General features: G+C 39.6%; 1 protein-coding gene across 1 annotated transcript in view; it reads right to left on the reverse strand.

Annotated features, from left to right (window-relative positions):
- The window catches only part of TNIK (TRAF2 and NCK interacting kinase), a 341,946-nt gene that overhangs the window by 147,633 nt on the left and 173,301 nt on the right, over nt 1-21,012 (reverse strand). Inside the window, exon 3 of the mRNA XM_008142296.3 lies at nt 4,531-4,587. Within this exon, the coding sequence (XP_008140518.1) occupies nt 4,531-4,587 (57 nt within the window). The remainder of the gene's footprint in view (nt 1-4,530; nt 4,588-21,012) is intronic.

Raw genomic sequence — 21,012 nt, forward strand, 5'->3', positions numbered from 1 at the left:
CACATTGGTCTAGCAGTAGTTGGGGGAAGGAGTTACAGCCTCCCACCCCTCGTAAAAAACCACCACCACCACAACAAACAAAACAAGGCAAAACCAAAAAAACCTCCCCTTATATCTTGTCTACATATTGAAGTTTTGCCTAAAACTATTTGATCAAAGTGTTCAATTTGGAAAATAAAAACTAAAAACCTTGTCAAGCCCTTGCCACAGCACTAAGTGTCTTCACAAACTGGCCCTAACTTGTCCAAATTCGTCATGTGTCACGCTCTCCTAAGCACTTTTTAGTCTTTACACTATGTAGTACTTTCCAGAACATGCTCTGTGCTCTCTCAAGCCCCACACCTTGGTACAGGCTGTGCCCTCGGCCAGGAATGTCCTCGTCTGATTGTCCTCCTAGGCTTAATTACTACCCCTCACTGCCACACCAAACTTAATAAGTTTGTTTATAAATTTTATAAGTTCATTGTAAAATGGATTAGCTTTACTTATAAATATTTAGGGCAAGGTTGTGTTATTGTGAGCATCCCCTTCAGGTAAAAGACCACTTTTTCATCTTTGAATTTCTAGTGGCTATCATAAAGGAGGTATTTAGTAAATGCTTATTGAATAAATTAATGAAAGACTACACTAAATACCCTTCTATATTTGATTGAGGGCCTATAGCAATGTGGTTAAGAGGATGGACTTAAAAGATAGAGTTAAAATGCTCAGGCAGATTCACTCCACCATTTACATGTTACATTGAGCAAGATACCTTAAAATATGCTTGGTTTTCTCATCTACTATTGGGACTAATAATAGAATCTATTTTGTGTGCTGTTGAGGGGATTAAATGAACACATATATAGAAAGTATTTAAAAGAGTTCTGGCAAATAACCATTCCATCAATGTTAGTTACCATTATTATTATTTTGGGCTGAAATATAAAAAAAAAAAATGTAAGTAGAGGGGTACTTTACTTAAGGACCAGTTCAGTTTTAAACACATCCACTATAATATGATCTGATGTCATAGTAACATAATTCTCCTGGTTTTGCCTACCCAGCATCCTTACCAACTTTTTCTCTAAAAACTCTTAGGTTTTTCTTGAGGAATCATGTTTCCCAACCCTGTGGTAGTTTCCAGGTTTAGCCACCCAACCCAGATGTGGCTGAAGGGAAACAGGGTTTGGTTCAGGGCTGGGACATAACCCAAGCTGGGCCACTGATACTCAGACCGGCACTTCTGCTGCAACTGACTTTGGGGGTGCATGGAGCTGCTTAAGAAACTTGTAGAAAAGGCAGGTTCAGAGGCTCCACCCAAAAATTCTGCAGCAGGCTCAGGAATCTGAATTTCTCATGCACACCCCAAAGGTGCGGATAGTTCAGTGATGCTGGCTGTCCACTTTGAGAAACACCACCCTAGAGGGTCCAATTTTGTTTAGATGTTGTAGGCAAATCTAGAGTACACAAATCCACAGGGAAGGGATCCCCAGAAAGCGACAAAATGCAGAAATTCCCATAATTATTTCAGAAAGTAAAATAACTTCAAAGTCAGCCTGAGTTTAAGTACTAATTCTGAAGCAAGTATTAAGAAATTTGGAACTGTCTCAGATCTACAACAGGAAGGAAGTGAGCATTATATCCAGTTATCTCTGTGGCTATTTTCTATAAAATAAAATAAAAAGAAGTGGTATGAAATAAAAACAATAATTTAGAAATTGATTTCAGGCTTATGGCTTTATCAATTTCATTACAATAAACTATAGTAACTCTGCAGTAAATCATTGCAAACAATTAACAAAGACGACCTTTGAGAATTCATCTCAGTTTTTAACAGAGCAGCTATAATGAGCACAATTATAATAATTGGTAAGAAGCTTTTGAAACATTCCATAATACACAAAAGACAACATGGCAAAATGAAATAGATTGTTTTTTGAGGATACCACATGAGTTTCACAAAGGAAATCTTATGTTGACTGTGATGCGTAAGGGGGTGATACAAAAGTCATTTGATGCTGTATCAGATACCATGGGAATAAGAAAACCGTTTCCAGATGTGTATCCATGTTTGTCTTTGTTAAGGGTCAGTGGTTACATAATGGCCAATGATGTGCCTACATCAGGGCAACTATCCAGCCCTTTCAACAGGGGTTCCCCAAGAGAATTAAGCCAAAATACTATAAAGCATCCATTGTATGCAATGGATCGACTCTCCTATGCATGAAAATGGCATTAGCTTTGTACCATCCTTGGGAGAACTGAGAAAATGGTCTCTCAAATCATTTTCTTGTAGGGCTTAGTGGCCTTGTGAAATCCAGTGTAGAAAGGCTAACTGCCACTCCTTAAAAACTAAAAAATATCCTCTGGGATAAATAGCTGTGTAACTGTTTTGATCCCAGGCAAAGTGGTCTAGTAAAAGTAAGTGGTTCATCAAGCAATTTAAAGTCTCACAAATGGAACCAGAAACGAGAAAAGGAATGTACTGTGCTCTCAGGTCATACTTTGCGCATCAATATTCAACTCTGTGCACACGTGTGCCCTGAGATTAACGATGTCAGCGGAACTCAACTGCAGTTCCACAGAACCACACAATAAAACTTTACAGCACAAATGTCTTGGACTCCATCCACAACCATGAGCTGTTAAACTGCCACGTGCATTGCATTATGTGCAGATCCTATTCACTCCAAGGAAAATACAGTAGTAGGACTTCAGTGGAGTAACAAAATAAATTTTCATTTGTTCTGTGCTGGGAGCTTTGTAAAAGGCTCACACGTTTATAAATGGGTTTCTATGTGGAGACTGATCATATGTGATCTTGATTTTTGTGTCACACCCTGCTAACTGACCGTACCAGTATCCATTCTCCCTCCATTCCTGGCTAGTAGAACGCAGATTTTTAACTGCACACTTTGGTAGAATGAAAGACTACATTTCCCAGCTTCCATGCATCTAAGTATACCCAATGAATGTAAAACTAAGTGGAAATGTTGTATGTAAACAGAAAATATTTCACTGGAAGGGGTTCTCTTCTTTACCCTTCAGCTACCAACCCCTCCCTCTCTTCTGCCTGGCAAAGAATGTGATGAATGGAAATCTGACAACCATCTTGAACCATGGACGTGACCTTAGGTGTGGAAGCCATGCAGAATGATGGAGTAGAGAGATAAAACCATCCTTCTACTCCACCACATTGCTGCCCTACCTCCCTGGGCTGTCAACTCCAGACTCCTTTAACACAAGAGAGCAAGACACTTCCATCATGCATAGGCCTCTGTTATCTTGAGTTTTCTGTTTCAAACAGAACCTAAACCTAATTAGTATAACTTGCATGCAGTTTCTTATTCAGCAAAAGCTAGGTGAATTAAGAAACTAATTTGGATTAATTTTTTGAACTGGTTTGCAACCTCTGAAATTGGAATGATGTACTTAGGACAAATAAAAGGAAGTACTACTTTATCTAAGTGCTAATAGGCATATGGAAACAACTTTTTACTGGTTATAAATGTATTTACTTTAAAGAGGAATTCAGATCAATAATAAGTAAAGAAAAGAAATCAGTACTATGTGTGGTATAAATAAAAATTAGTAAAATTAGTATTATGGTAGAGAGCATACCATATAAGATATACTATCAAAAGTAACAAGCCAGAAAAGGTATAAATTGAAGTCTGACATGCAGACATCCATGTGCCTTTTTTAATTTGTATATTGGTTCTTGATACCTTTATGTGACCAATTTATTCTATATGTAGTTAAATAATCCACTTCTCGGCCGATGGATGACTTTGGTCTTTTAGCTTTTATGTATAGCAGACAAACATCTTAGAAAAATCCCCAGGACAATAGAAAATTATTAACATGCTTTTGATGTCCAGTGAGTCCTTTCAAGTCTGATTTTCACTCTGTACTCTTGAAAAGACATTAACATATTTTAAATGGACTCAGCAAAAAGGAATGAAAGCACAAGATTGTATTTCAAATAAAGTCTATTCCTTAGATTGTTTCTGATCATCCAAGCAGAAATTTCATTTCAGTCTTGCTCTAAATAATGATAAGAATTTGTGGTTATTATGATTATTTGTTCAATAATATTTGGGGGAGGAAAATATTTATGTTAAATATCCCACTAGGAGATTACAGCTACCCAAACTCTTGTCTATTCCAGTGTTAGGTGGACCTCTGGGAAAGTGTTAAGACCCATCACTTCTGTGTAATCTCCATAATATTCTTTTAATACCTGCAAATCCGTGTTCTGTCTTCATATGCAAATATCTTTCATTGTGGTTATGTGAATTATCAGTGCACATTATTTATTCTTCACTCTAACAACATAAGGCAGAGTGTAGATATCTAATTTAGAGTGATTTACTCATTGTCTTCTCGATCAGCTGTTGGATACTCTTACTTCTTTATGTTAAGCACAAGTAGGGAAAGATTTTAGATGTTTAAAATGATTCTATTTCTAAAAAATAATTTTTTTCTATCCCTAACTTTTTTATTATAAATATATATGATTGAGATGGCAAGATAAAGATACATTACCCCTGTGACATCCATAACCTTAATGGCTGCAAGCTGGCCCGTTTTGACATGGCGACCCTGTATGAAAAAGATAAAATAAAAAGGATTTTAGTTCTGATGAGCAATATTATCATTCAGTTCCAACTGTGAAGAACAATATTACCTAGATTAATATTACAGAATGCCAATGGGGAAGATAGACAGAGACAGACAGACAGACAGACACACACACACACACACACACACACACACACACACACACACATCTTAAATGCTTTGAGATCAATTTCTATTTAGTGTCTATTTTGTAAAACATCTCCATCACTTTGTCTTTTGGGCTTGCTTTCACACGGGTTGTCAAGTTAAATAAAAAAGGCAATGCTGAATAATTTGGTTCTACCTCCCCTCCAAAGTGTTAGATAGGGGCTTGTGTGAGAGGTGGATTTATGTGGAAGGGGAGCTAGACCTAACTGGAGGAGACACAGTATTTCCTCTGGCCACAGATACTCACTATGTGAAGAGACTTTAGTTTCCTTGATGATTAAAGTATCTTGTAACGGTCTCAATTGGTTGTTGGTACTTCCATTTTAGTAACTGCTAAAATGTCATTGACGGTAACAATGAAAGAGACAATATCCTCCTTCGCCATTTTAAATTTCACTTCCAAGCTGAAATAAAAGTTCCCGATGGGTCTGACAGATGACTGAATAATACAGCTCTGGGATGGCAGCTTCAGCTAAATTGAGATCCTGGAGATGGAACAATCAGCAGGCTCAGCTCAGGCTCAGCTCAGGCCCAGGCAACGGCATCCCCAGTGCCTGGCAACAGGAGGGCAGCTGAGCTGTCAACCTTTGAAGGGGGAGGGCCCTGAAGGAGGCTGCCCGGCTTGAGTGGCCTTTTACATCACTGGAGAATGTCAACCTAATTAGGATCCAGATTGAGGAAGACTGTGAAGGACTGGCCAGGAGTTAGCTGACCCAGAGATCACTAGAAACCGGAGGCACAGCCATTGCTGAGACAGTGTTTAGAGAAGCAGCTTCATAAAATCACAAATAAATTGCACAGGAAGAGCCCTTCATCCAATACCCTTCTTTCAGAGAGAGGCCGAATCTCACAACTAATAAGGACCTAAAACCCTGGGCACTTGTCCTGCTTCTGCCCTCCAGATCCTGAATTTAAAATTCTTATGATGAAAATGTAAAAGTGATTTTTAAGCAAACTTTCTTTTCATATTTTACTTGAGTTAAACATCGAGACATTCATCTCTCATGCAGGATTTTGTTAATTTATTTATTTTTTAATTTGAGGACAAAGCAACAAAGGATGTTATTAAAGGAGACATTTGAAGTGAAAATGTAATATTACTCCTAATTTTAAGTTACTTCCATTTATGAGAGCAATGAAAAATATAAACCTAGACTCCATATCTCAGTTTGGATCTAAAAATACACATTCAACTAAGGACTAAAAATTAAATTCTGAGGGGGGTGGAATACTTTAAAGGAAGACAAAGGGTTACATTTTCCCCCACACAAAAAGTAGAAGAAAAAAATCCCGTCAGATTGCAATTGTTGAGTCATTTCTTAATAAAAGAATGAAGATTCTCTTCTTCTGAAATAACAACAATAACAAAAATAACAGACTAAATCTAGAAAAACAAAACTAAAATTCCAGTAGCACCCAAAGCTTTATGCCAATCTTCTCCTCAAGAGTAAAAGGCCCATCCACAAGGAAAGAGGAAGAAAGCACAGCAAACTGACGAAAGCAGAGCTGGCGGGTTCAGGCCAGCCTGGTCCTCTGCGGCCCTTCTTCCTTTCTTCTACCTCGTGTTTGAGGTAAAGAACTAAGCTGATGCTTGTTCCTTACAGAAAAACTCAGTATCAAGGTGAAATCTAAATAACTCAAGGATAGAGCACTCTACCTCCTCCCTAAAATGAATGCAAGAGAAAAACAATGGTTTTGTCATGAAATAGCCATGTAAGCCTAGGCTTTGTTATAGCTGTTATTTATTTTCTAAGGAACAGCAAGATGGCTTTAGAGCTGCTAGCCTGAGGCTAGCCTGGAAGAAAGAGTATTTTCATTTCTAGGTCACTGAAGTACATCTGTTTCCAGCTGACCACATGAGCAAGCGGGGTTGTGGAAAATGCAGACATTCCACCCACTATCTCCTTCCCCTGTCCAAGGACTCACATCCGGTAGAATGTGAGAGTTCCTCGTGCTTAGCTTAGATTAGATCTAGCCTTTACTGAGGAAGATTTCTTCCATTTTCTAATTGCAGGTGATGGGCTTAGTTTCATGTTTCCACTGCATTCTACATGAACACAACTGATCATATCCAATACTGTGATTTTCAAAATGTGCATCTCAAGAACCATGAAAATAAACTCAAATAGAAAAAAAAAATCACAATGTGAACATGTAGCAGTGGCAGTTGTTGCATGGATCGAATGTTACAGTACATCTGTCTGTCTGTCATCTACTATCCATCCATCCATTCACCCATCCTTCCTTCCTTCCTTCCATCTATAATTGATGCTGTAGTACACCATTCAGATGTAATACTGAAGTACCCTACAGCTGTCAGCCAAGACCCTTTTTGGTCATTGGCCTCAGCCAAAAGAGCACTGCTCAAAGTCATGCTCCCTCCTAAAGATAACGGAATCCAATGGCAGGAATATAAAGGCCCAGACCTCTTGTCTTAAAGTAGGACAATTTTGAAGGACCATCTCAGCTCCTGGCCACTCCAAGGGATGGCTGAGGTCTTTGTGGAGACTGCATTACAGTTAAGCTCTTTCCTCTGCACAATTCTACTCTCTTCACAGGTGTAGATCTTAAGAACACTCCCCAGTAAAATTCCTACATATAAATGGCTAAATCAGGATATGTCCCAGAGGAACCTTCCCTCAGACAGTTGGTTCCAGGAATGACCCTTATCACTGGTGGCAGGTGGCTTATTGACTGCTCCTGACATACTGTAGCTGTGTCACTGTCAAATGTTCACTAGTGGGGAACAGGAGTAGGATACAGGTGCCAGAGAGTACACTGATGAGTCCAATGTTTCATACTTTTAAGAGTGGAAATAGCACTTTAAAACAAAGGAGTCAGATAGCTTTTACTGAGAGACACTTACGTACTGGAGAAAGACAATGAAAAGCTAAGGGTGATTAAGTCACCAACTGAAGGCAATGTGTGAAAATCATAAAGGGAGATGAGGTTAAATCCTGAGATCTGTGCACTGTCTTCAATCAAGATGGGAACATCACACCTGTAGGCTCAGTGTGTTCATTCCAAGTTTCAGAGTCTCATTCCTTCCCAATCAGGCTGGAGTTGAGGGTTATATCTCTTACTCTACCCTGATAATTAATTCCTGGGTCTAGTCCTCAGCTTTTTCTACTCTCTGGCTACAAAGGATACAGGTCTTTTGTTATCTATCCAGGCAGCAGTCAAGCCTGAGAAAGTCATGTTGAGCTCAGACATCTCAGGAATGAGGGTCTGGGTCCTTCCAACAAGACTACCATCTAGATCAGCAAAGATGCGAACCAAGACGGGGGGGGGGGGGGGGGGAGGAAGCAGATGATGAGCATCAGTTGCAACCATTAGACATTATGTAATGGGGAGGGCTTATAACTTTGCCTAGGAAAAGAGATCAGCCAGAATCCTAGAGGAGCTGTTTCCAGAACTTACTATACAAAGCAAGAAGACCCAAGTAACACAAGAGACTGACTGTAGTATACAACTGTAATGTTCCCCCTGATCCCTCCTTCAGGAATGAGGTTCTCTGAGTCTCTCTCCAGGAACTTTAGCCAAACACAGCCGGTGGACCCAAGGGCATGCTCCCTGCCTCAATTAATGCCCTTTGCCTGGAGGCAGCAAGCAGGAAATGACTGGTTGGTGTAGGAATATAAAAGCCTACACCCCTTATATCTAAGTGGAACAATGTTGAAGGGCTGTACCAGCTCCAGAGCTCCCTTTCGGGGTTTTCTTGGGGCTTTGTAGCTGCATTCAACTCCTTCCACTGCCCAAATCTGTCTTTGCTCTCTCACAGGTGTTGATACATCACTCCCCAAAAGACATCTACAAGCAAATATCTGTCCTCAGAATCTGTTCCCTAGGGAACTCAATCAAAGACCCTATCTATCCACCTACCTACTTACCTACCTACCTACCTATATATTAGTATGTGTATTCTTAATATTAATGTAAAAGAATGTATTTCTTACTGCATCTGGGGTAAAATTTTTAAGAAAAGCTCTGACCTAAAAGATGAAGATAATAAACTAGGTCAAGCATTGGGAAGTATACTCCAGATTAAAAAACAAACAAACAGGCATGTTCAAAGGTCCTGTTGTGTAGTTACTAGAGCATTTGAGTAATTAAAAGTAGGCCAGTATGGCTGGAGTAGAGAGTAAGTGTCCAGCAAGGACTTCACAGGCCATTTTGAGGAGGTCTGTCTTTATCCTAAGACCAATGGGCAGCCACTGAAAGGTTTGAAGCAAGGGTGTAAAGTGCTCAAGTCTGCATTTTGCAAAGATTGTCCTAGGGGCAAGGCATAAAACAGAGGAAACCAGAAAAGATGATGAAAAATAACAATTATAATGCTACTTAGTAATTCATTTGAGATATGATGGCGACTTGAACTGGGATGGAAGTTACAAAGAAGGCGAGTAGTAGACAAGAGTCAAAAAGAGATATTCTGGTCAAATCAACAAGATTTGGGAGTGAGTCATATATCTATTTACCCCACACTTCCCACAATGCCTGACACAGCAGGGACCCAATAAATATTTGCTAGATAACAGACTGAATAAAGTAGGGAGACTTGAGGGTTGTATTCAGGTTCTTGGTCAATACCATCCATATTTCTACATCAGTTTCTCCCATCCCCACCCACTGCCCACATTTCTACCCAGCTTCAAAGTGGATAGCAGCAGATGAGGTGGGGGTGGTAAGCAGGAATTCTAGTCATTTCACCCTAAGTAAGTTGGAAGATGAATTGAGTGGATGAAGGTCCTTTACATTTTACAGAGACTTTAATTTACCTCTCCACAGATCACAGAGAAACTAGAAATTGGTTTTAGCTTTTTCCTTCTGAACTGTGATGATGATGGAGGTGAACTCTGGTTTTCCACTCACAGTGAAGACTAAAGCATAGTTAGGATACCTCTTTGGACACTTTCAGGGATGCTGCCTTTCTTTGATACAACTTATCTTGAGGCAAAGAGGCGGTCCAGACAACTTTATGAAAAGACTCCAAAAATCCTTACAATCAAAGAACATGGATTTCACAGACTGTTTTTGGCACAGTGTCTACTCCTAGGGTTTTCCCAGGTTTTTTTTCCTTGGCCTGCATGTGCCATTCATCAGTAGCATAAAAAAAAAAAAATCCTCCTCTCCACGGAGGCAGAGCTGTGACCCAGACATCACTGCTCCCAAACTGTGGCAAAGATGAAGTAAGGGATCTATACAGGGCAGTTCCCAAGCAACCGCTCTCCATCGCAACGCCACGCACTGCGAATTCCTCTGCTTGGCACCTCTGAGAGCAGAAAATGGATTGTTTTCAAGATCCTTCAGAGCTGGCCCCTCTGAGAACCGAGGCTTCTCGCAGACACAGGGTGGGGAAGAAAAGACGGCGCTTCATTTTTCTTTGTTAGAAACTAGGATTCCTCCATCTTCGTGGCTGCCAGTTTGGCTCCGTTTATAAATCAAAATGGATGATTACAGGGGGGAAAAAATCAAATAGCCACAATTTTTAGCAGACAATAGTTAATGTATGCAGAGTCCGTGGCAGGGAGCCTGCTGCCTGTACCCAGGAAAGGCACGCACAGATGAAGCGACAGCAGTGACGAGGCAGACAGGCTGTGGGGTGACGAGAGCTCAAAAAAGTAGCAGAACCAGTCTCTTGGCCATGGCCTTGAGCCAAGAACACATTTCCCAGTAACCTTCTCTCCCAACCCCTAAAATGGGCACAAAACCGAAGATCTTATTACTGCTAGTTTATGCCACAGGATAACTGCAATTATTGGTGGTTTTTGTACATTAAATTCTGGGAGGACTAAGCCCTCAAAATGTTGGGGTTCACAGAATGGGGGTGGCATATGTGCATCCAGCCAACTCCTCAGCTGTCCCCAATATTCCACCTCTCCCCGGCTGCCACAGCAGCCTTCCCTATCCGGAGTCAGGGAGGCCCCTGGGGGATTTAGATGGCATTTAAAAGCCCTGATCCCCCACACCAGTCCAGGATGAAGTGCATTCACAACTTTAGTAAAAGGAAAAAGAGTCACTATATGTGGTGAATTTTTTCAGAAAGCCAGAGGTATTCAATTTAGGCAGACTTCTTAGTGTTTGTTTTTTCTTTTGCATTAAAATGTCCATGAATTAAATGTTCACAGGGCTTTGGAACACTAGGACCCAAAGCCCCTCCAAGGCAGGGAGTCTGTTTAGTCCTCTGACGTTGCCTCGAACAGCATCTTGCAGGGAGTAGGCGCTAAGTCACGCTGGGAACCAGGACGCTCCCAGGCCTCGTGGACCTTGTGAGCTGCCTCCAAGCACAGTGCCCAGAACGACCCCAGCGATCCATCGTAACCTGGGAGAGGCCTGGGAGAATTGGGGCAAATACCTGCTAAAAAGTGGCAGGAAGCTTTTCTCTTAGGAAAAATGAGACTAGGAGAAAGGCTCCCAGTTTCATAAGGGAGGAAGAAGCCACGTGGGCTGATGTGCGTGTTTTTGCTCAAGAAGGCTTTGTTTTTGGTGTGTTTTCCTAGTGTTAACTAACACACTGGCCCATGGGAGTGAGCCTTGGAGACTAGAGCAGACACTGGTATTCTGCGTTTTATAACTTCACGGTTTATCTGAGAAAAAGTTCAGGAAGAGAAAGACACAACAAGAGAAAAGCAAGGCCCAGACACGGCCCTGCTATAGTTCCTCCATCTCCGTCTCCCCTTTTCCTGAGAGAATAGGACAGAGCCCACTGTTCTTGGGAAAGGGCAGCTCATTTTTCTAGGTTTCAAATCAATAGCTCCCTCTCTAAGGCCTAGTTTATGAGGCAACTCTGTCTTCCCCTCGGGACCTCTGGCAGACCCTTTGCTCACTCCCTCCCACCTCCAAGCTGCAGATTAAAAAGATATACTATGTCTTCCCTCCAGGCCGCATAGGTTTGTCAATTACAGCCTAACACTGCCCCCGCCCCGGAGATTTACAGCCACGTGGTCAGGAGTGGGAGGGCCTGGCTTTGCACCAGGAGGAACCATAGGCATCATGGGGGTGGGCAGAGATAAATAATAATAATGAAAAGACAGTGCTGCATTTTATTTCACCTAATTTACTGCTTCAATAGGAAGCCAGTCCACCCACAGCGCTGTCCGAGTCACTTAATAACAGAACGTCTGTGGCAGCAGCAAGAGCAGGCCTGGAAGTGCAGAGCTGTGCGGGAAGAGAAAGGACCACGCCGGTGTGGTGGGGGAGACAAAGGGCCAGGCCCACAGTGGTCCCAGCTCTCACTCTTGGGGTGGCAGGAACACAAACAGGGACCCATCTGACTCTGTATCAGGGCTGTGGACGAATAAAACCCTCTCCCAGTGTTCTCAACCCTCCAGAAGTTTTAATTAAAACAAAGGAAATGTCAGCAGGAGAAGCGCTGGGATATAATTAGGACCCACCAAATCTAAAGCAATAAGGGCTGAGAGACAGAAATGAAAGGCAAGCTTTCATGTTCTTACTGAATCCCTGCTCTGTTACTGACACAAAAATCAATTTCAATAGGCTTTAGTTGTATCTGAGCAGGAACAGAAAGGACAGATGAAATTCAGTGAGCAATTTACTGGAGTCATAATGATTCCCACAGAAAAAAAAAAAAAAAAAGGCTACAATGAGCACTCCAACCAAATGCCTCCTCTGTCAGAACTCTGTAAGGACGTGTGTGTGTGTGTGTGTGTGTGTGTGTGTGTGTGTGTGTAGATATATAGCAATAGATGTAGATATAGCAATAGATATACATATAGATGCAGATATAGATTTAGGGGGTGGAATTTTAAACAGTTATATACAGTATGTTTTAGCTTTAAAAAATGTGGTTAAACTCTCTAGCTTAAAAGGAAATTTTGGCCCCGCCCTCAGGAGACATTTAGGGATATTCAAAGACATTTGTTGAATCTCACAACTTGCTACTGATGTCCAGTGGGTAGAGGCCAGAGATACTACTAAACCTTCTGCAATGCACAGGACATTTCTCTCCCCCAACAAGGCATTACTGGACCCAAAATGTCAATGGGGCCAAAACTGACAAACCCTGATTTAAAAAAAAAAAAAATTGACTTTTAATAGGTTCTCCGTGAATGCTGGATTCTAACAAGTGTCGTATTCCTCACAGGCACTAAGGTTACACAGATCAAACATAAGGCCTGGTCCTCAGGGATGTCCCAATGATCAGTGTGAGGGAGAAGGAGATGGCATTGTTCCTTCTTTGCTTAGCAGCATTTACAATATTTCTCAAATTCCAACCCCCACGACCTTGTAGAACACAGGTAGGACCAAAAGCCACTAAGTCCACTTTCCACCTGGTTTTTGTAAGTGTAAAGGCCAATTCCAAGGTCTCCATTGTCTCCCAAAGAAGCATCATTCTCTACATTAAAAAAAAAGCTGATGAGGTAGTATTGGGGTTAAATAGAATTTGGTTTTTGATATTGACTCAAGCTATCATTTTTGCTAATTATATTAATTTTGGAAAGATACCTTATGTTCATTTCTCAACCATTTTCAGGTCTTCTCCACAACTCTTCATAGTGCACATTCTTTCCCTCTTCTCAAACTTTACTATAGTTTTTAACTAGTGGCAGCTCCATTCAGGAATACATTATTATGTTTGAATAAAATTATGATAAAACTATCCTTAATACAAAAAGGTCAATTTATATAAGAATAAAGGTGTTTTTCTTGATCCAACGTAAGTTCTTCAAATGAAGGGATAGGGGAATCTTTCTATTGCTGTACTTGATCTCTTTCCAAGAATTAAGGAAAGTAGAATGCAAGTTTGTTGTTGTGTTGTGTGTTGATCTTTTTGGAAAAATTAAGATAAGCAACATTATATTAGTGACAGCCATTCACTGTCTTTTAGGTCTTTGAGGATTAAAGAACTCAAGTTTCTTCAAGGTGGTCAACAATAGCATCCAGATATGGATCCTCCACAGTGTATGAGAGGAATGATGAGGGCACAGTAATGGTTCCACCTACAATAGCGGAAGGGCCAGATCCCCACACAGGCTACGAATCTCCCTCCGCCCAACAGAAATCCTCTGTGTCAGCACAGGCTGCATCAGCAGTTGTGCTTTCCAAGTGAAGGCCTGCAAATCCTTCTTTGGGTAGGAGGGCGAGAGGACAAAAAGGACATTTGTTTTGTAAATGCAGAACAGCTCTTCCATATTCATAATCTTTCAAAGAGGTGGCCAGCATGGACTCCAGAAATGTGTCAGCAACATATCCATCCCTGGGAAGCTAGCGGCTGAGAGTAAGTACTCCTGTGCCTCTCAGAAACCTGTGACCTCCCCCAACAATAATGCTGAGAATACTTTTGTCTGAAATCTTGGGGGAGGGGAAGTGGGAGAAATATGATGACACCCTGAGAAAAAAAGTGAGAACTCTTTTAAGTAAATATGACATACCCGGAGCTCTGGGCAGGCCAGACCGGGTGGGTAGCTGACTAGTTAGCAAATGCATTGATTTGCAGCTAAATTTAGCTGCAATTCAACTGTGACCTGTCAGGTAGCTTTCTCTCAAGGAGGGCTAGGTTTCCCTGACTCCAGTGAAATTCTTCACTCCCACCACATTTTCCTGATAGATGAGGGACTGTGAGAAGGGCAAGGTGAGCACCTTGCTGACTTGTCTGACAACCTTCTCTTCTCAAGCAGGGGTTGATATAATTATATATATATGCCTTATTAAATACACACACACACACACACTATATAATAAAAGGCTAATATGCAAATTGTCTCCTCAGGAGTTCGACCAACTGGGAGTTTGACCGCTCACTATGATGTGCACTGACCACCAGGGGGCGGCACTGAACAAAGGAAGGCCCCGGCCAGCAGCCGGCAGCCAGGGTAAGGAAGGCCCCAATCAGCCCTGATGGCTGGCCAGGCCTAGGGACCCTGCCCATACACTCATTTCATGCACCAGGCCTCTAGTATAGATACATAGATCTATCTTTTTATCCATGTCCATGTCCACGTCCATGTCCATATTTATCTATATTCAGGCACTGCTTCTTTATCCCTTTCCTCCAACATGCATTTACACTTCTCTTCCTTCTGCTCCACTTGCTCACTCGCTACCTTCAGATCTTGACTCAAAAGTCACTTTCTCCTGGAGTCCTTTCCTGGCTCACCTGATCTAAAATTTCAACTCCGCTCTATTTTCACTATTCTCTTCCTTCCTTGCTTGACTGTATCATCTAACACATTACAGGATTTATTTATTTTTGCATCACATGTACTGGATGTCTCTTGCTCCAGAATGGAGGTGTCCTGAAGGCAGGCACTTCCCTTTGCTCTGTTCAGTCCTCTACCTGCAGGAGCAGAGCAGGGCCTGCACTCAATCAATCTGTGTGGTGAGAATGAGTTCCCAACTGCTTTGTGGAAACACTTCTCAAGTCCCTCTGTCTCTTTCGTAAAAGTCACAGCATTTCTTATTTTTTTTTTTTTTAATATATTTTATTGATTTTTTACAGAGAGGAAGAGAGAGGGATAGAGTTAGAAACATCGATGAGAGAGAAACATCGATCAGCTGCCTCTTGCACACCTCCCACTGGGGATGTGCCCGTAACCAAGGTACATGCCCTTGACCGGATTCGAACCTGGGACCCTGGAGTCCGCAGGCCGACGCTCTATCCACTGAGCCAAACCGGTTTCGGCAAGTCACAGCATTTCTTATTTGAAGGCAACAAGTACTGTCATCAAGTGAGGAAATTGGGGCTCAGAGAAGCAAGTATTTTGCAGGTCGTATTTTCCTTTCAGATTGACCTTACGTATAAGTAAACTAGGCAAGAATGCCTCATCTCCCTCTTTTTTATTCTATTTAAAATTCTTCTAAAGACTAAAGGACAAAGAGCTATACATTTAAATGCCTGACAATCAGAGTATAGTTTAACTAGGAAGATTTATTTGCATAACTATATTATGATTGTTTTTATGCTATTTTATTTTACAATTGACATTCAATATTATTTTATATTAGCTTCAGGTGTGTGACTAGTAGTTAGATACTTGTGTTTTATTTAGATATTAGCCACATGGACTGACAAGTTATATAATACAGAGTATTGAAAAGCTGCTGCTAACAACAACCAACAGATCAACCTTACAGGTAGCAATTAAGGATGAGGCTGTGTTTTTTGAACCAAAGACAACATTTGATAACTTTTTCTTGACACAAATGTGGAAAGAGGGAGCTAGCATCTTTGCCTACACCAGTGGTCGGCAAACCGCAGCTCGCGAGCCACATGCGGTTCTTTGGCCCCTTGAGTGTGGCTCTTCCACAAAATACCACGTGCGGGCGCACATGTACAGTGCGATTGAAACTGCGTGGTCCATGAGCAGAAGTCGGTTTTCGGCTCTCAAAAAAATTTCAATCGTTGTACTGTTGATATTTGGCTCTGTTGACTAATGAGTTTGCCGAACACTGGCCTAAACCTTTCAGATCTAAGGTCACCTGCACAAAAGAATGAAGAATTGTCTTTCTTCCTCATTTTCAGCTGTGGAGTAGTTTTTGGCACATGGCCAAAGACTCAATATCAAGTCTAATTTAAACCTAGCTGTCAGGCCCTGATTTGTATTACCTTGGGCCCTAGGTACTTGCCTAATATCCAGAATATCAGTGTCAATCGGCATATCTTTGGCATTAATCTTGCCTTTGCAACATTAATGACCTATTTCATTGGTGGCTTCTGTCTTCAGAAGGTATAGTAAGAAAATAAAAATGGTGCTCATTCAAGCAAATAACTGAAATGAGAGTTTTTAATTATTTAAATATACCTTTTGCTATCTCAGGAACTCCTAAACAGAAAATCTGTCTTAGATTTAATAAACCATTAAATGATTGTAATTTAATGCCAATAATAGAATTTTTAATTTATTAATCATTAATGAACATTCAACAGTTTATGATATATATAACTATTGACAAATACATAAAATTATACATATTATGCATATAAAGCTGCTCAGTTTATACTTTAAACATGTACATAATTCTAATTTTACATTTTTAAAACTTTTTAAATCCTTTTGTGAAGAATACATTTTAGAAAACAAATTTTGAAGCCATGAAAAATCTTTGGAAGATAGTAAATACAGGAAAGCTGAAGGAGTAAAAACTATTCTATTCAGAACTTGATATGTTTTCAATTTTTCAGGAAGGCTTTAGACAAATCTCTTTAACTTTTCATATGTTTTATAAATAAGGAAAACAGAAATACTTGTTATGCCTGCTTCCCCTTATAGGCAAAAATGCAAACAGGAGCAACCAGCTAGAATGAGTTCTTGAGTAACCTTATTGAGTCAACATTTCATTTGTGTTGTTCATCGTAACTTCCAATAGAGTTGTCGAACCATGACAATTTCTGTTTAGAGGCTCACAGTATATCATAAATATAATCAGTGTGATATTTCACTATTAAGCAAAATGACAGTCAATGAAAGCTTTCTGAAAAGGCATCATTACTATTCATTAAAATGGATTTCAGTGCAAGTTAGAATATGGTCTAACATATTTTACAAAGAAAGGTCTTATGAAGATAATCTACATTTCACATAAAATGAGCACAAAAATTATAATAAGTTATAGAACCCTTCTAACCTTAGTCATAAGCCACATGGTTACACAACTCCAACAAACACCATTCCTATTCTTTTCTACATAAATGACATTTCCTGAGTTGAAACATTGATTAAATTTTAAAATTATAGACTACTTACTAAGGATCTATTATAAATGAAGCACTGTGTCCATCTCTGAGGGGTATGAATTATAAAAATCATTATATTTATTAAAATAATTAATGTTTTTTCAGTAGTTTAATCTTGTTTTGACAGATTTTACTCTTAAAAGTTTTATAAAAATATGTTATTTTCCCCTGTTTGTTCCATTTTCAGAGGCCTCTTCAAAATTAATCATGATAAACACCAAGTCACGGCATCTTATTTTGGGGAAGACATCATGAAACACAGTATTACCTTAAAGAAAAGTAGGAAGAAAGTAATCTACCTTATTTCATTGAGAGGACCATTTTTATTAGGTCCACAATATTCTTCCCTAATTTTACTTTGCAAGGTCCTTCAAGAACAACCCTATTTGAGGAAAAACTATTTGAAGAGGGTTGAGATTCTAGAGAGGCTATTTTTTTTTTAAAGCCACGATACAATTTTAATTTTGTGTTTAGCACTATACTATTCTCCACAAAGATACTCTTTTACTCAAATAATCAACATTCTAATACATTCTCAAATATATGCACTTATCCTAAAAGAACAACAACAAAACATACACACACAATGAAAACCTTTTCTCGAAGAGTTTAATGAATGATGGCAAAAAAGGGGCTTCCTGTACCCTAATTTATATTTACCAATACAAAAATCACTCTCTAGTTGGGTCACATACTTTGAAGTCACAGCTTTAGGTGAATATACTATTAAGAAAAATATCACATTTTTCAACCTGAAATCTAATCTACTGGCCTCTGTGTTACAAAGGGCATATGGAAATGAACATTATGATTGTATTTAATCAATTGACACACCCATATTTGATATACTTCACTAAGTAGAAAGAAATAATTCAATGGCAATAAGATAACAACGACTTACTGGTTCTCTCTATAAATTATAGGAGCTTGTCTAGATTTCAAAAAGAGGCCAGAAATTACCATGAGGTTATGAAAAAGGAGAAAGAAAGCTACTCAGAAAATTTATATAAGCTTCCTAACTGTTTTGCATTTAAATACACCAAAAATTATTTATGAACAGTTTCTCTCTGGATTGCCAATATTCTCAGATAATCTTAAGAAATATAGTTGTTGTTTTTTTTTTGTTTTTTTAGAGAGGAAAGGAGAGAGAAGGGGAGAAAGAGAGAGAGAGAGAGAGAGAGAGAGAGAGAGAGAGAGAGAGAGAGAGAGAGAGACATCAATGATGAGAAAGAATCATTGATTGGCTGCCTCCTGTACACCTCCTACTGGGGATCCAGCCTGCAACCAGACATATACCCTGACCAGGAATTAAACCTGGGACCCTTGAGTCCAGAGGTCGATGCTCTATCCACTGAGACAAGCTGGCTAGGGCAAGAAATATAGTATTAATGCATATGATTGGGAAAGGAAGTTGGAATAAGAGCACAGTAGTTCAAATCTGTTGAACTTCTACCTCCATTATGTATAAAGGTGCCAGCTGAGTAGGGATTTGGATTCTTAAAGACTGTACTCTTCAGCCGGCTTGTGTGGCTCAGTGGTTGAACATCGACCTATGAACCAGGAGGTTATGGTTCAATTCCCAGTCATAGCACATGCCTGGGTGTTAGGCTCAATCCCCAGTAGGGGGTGTGCAGGAAGCAGCTGATCAATGATTCTCATCATTGATGTTTCTATCTCTCTCTCCCTTCTCCCTTCCTCTCTGAAATCAACAACAACAAAAATATATTTAAAAAAAGAGTACTTTTCAAAACTGCACTTAGGCCAAGATGCAATTAATACAAACTCTACAACCTAAATTGAAGTTAGAGAAGTTATCAGATCCTGTGAGATTGATTTGGTAAACAAAAACTATTGAGGAAAGGTATAAACACATTTAAAATATCACAGCCTAAGAAATAGTCTGGGGGTTGGATGGGTGGAAAAACATTAAATATATGAATGTTGCTGAAACAGTTGATAACCTCTTCATATTAAAAATAAGAGAAACATTAAATTAAAACCTGAATTTAAAATTTATAATTTTCTTAGAGATTTATGAAGGTAATTAAAGGGTCAGGGTTACCTAGGAAGGTTGGGACATCTTTTTAAGATGCTTTTACAAAAATAAAATTAGATTATCATAATTTTAGTATGATAAAGGTGTTATAATACTCCACAATGGAAAAGGGGAAAATGAAGAAATATTTTAAAAATCAGTGTAGTGATTTTTACAGTTTATACATTCATTTTCTATTGATTATGTCAGTCCTTCTGATAAGTTTCCTTTGAATGCCTACTTAACACAAATATGAATAAAATGCTATTTTTTACCCTTATGAAACTTACAATCATGGATTTCCTCTATAATAACATTTTTAATATTGTGAATTTTTAAATATAAGTAAATGGACATCAATCAAGTCCTGTTGGAAATAGTAAGGAAAAGAGAACTGGGGGTGGGGAGTAGAAAGAAAGCACAAGTCATTGTTTGTGTAGGGCAATCTTGAAAACATAAAGGAAACAGAGGCAAGGAAAACTGGATTGTGGCATTTCAGATAGGAGGCAGAGAGCTGTGTGTGACAGAGAGATGGAGAGAGGGCTGGGGAGGGAGCAAGAATGTTACAGTAGGGGTTTGAAGCCAGGTCAGGCTGTTCCACTGTTCTGCCATATTCTGAGTATTAGAGACATAGCCAACCCTGTGCTCTGGGGAATTGAGTTGAGAAATATGTACTAGGCTGCCCTGAGCTGAACTTGCTTAGATAAACATCACCATAAAATTCTACCCAAGTCAAATGAAAAGGTACATCTTTGAGACAACAGTGGGAACTAAGATGACTCCACAGCTACCAGCAATAAATTAGACCCCCACTGAACACTTGGTTAGAGGATCAGTCAAAGAAAATGTGTCTTTTATACTCATACTTCAAAACAAGACAGATTCTAATCACCTAAGTAAAAATATAGGGGCTGGAAATAATAAACTGTGTAGCAATCGTAGTTGGTAAGTGAAAATTATTATCAACAGCTAAGGCCTATTAGTGCTTACTATGTCAGGCACTGTTTCAAGCAATTTACATATATTAATTCATCACAACAAACTATAAGGTAAGTATTATTAATACCCTCCTTTTACAGACAAGGAAACCAAGGCATAAAGAGGTCACATGACTTGTCCAAAATATCCATTATTTATAACATGTAGCACCTTAACTACTACTTAAATTATTTAAGATATGCAGCATTGATGTTCATTTCCTTTACTGACTTTTTTTATTGTTTCATTTTAATAAAAAATATATTTCATAAGGCTTTCAGGATTTCACTTGCAATCTTAGTCTTTCTAGCAGTAGTTTCTCTCTCCCAAGACCTGCATTTTCAGAAATTTTCAGCTTGAGAAACTGATATTATGGTGGATTGATGCCCAGACATTGCACAGAATCGGAGCTCGAGCAGCCAACTCAGACTGGGCTGGGTAGAAACAGAAGCAAAGGTAAGATTTTAATTCAGTCCCAAATGATCCAAGGAACAGGAGAAAGACGGAGGAGGACATGGAAGGCACTGAGCATAGC

This window comes from Eptesicus fuscus, chromosome 3 (assembly GCF_027574615.1).
Source record: "Eptesicus fuscus isolate TK198812 chromosome 3, DD_ASM_mEF_20220401, whole genome shotgun sequence".
NCBI classification, from domain to species: Eukaryota; Metazoa; Chordata; class Mammalia; order Chiroptera; family Vespertilionidae; genus Eptesicus; species Eptesicus fuscus.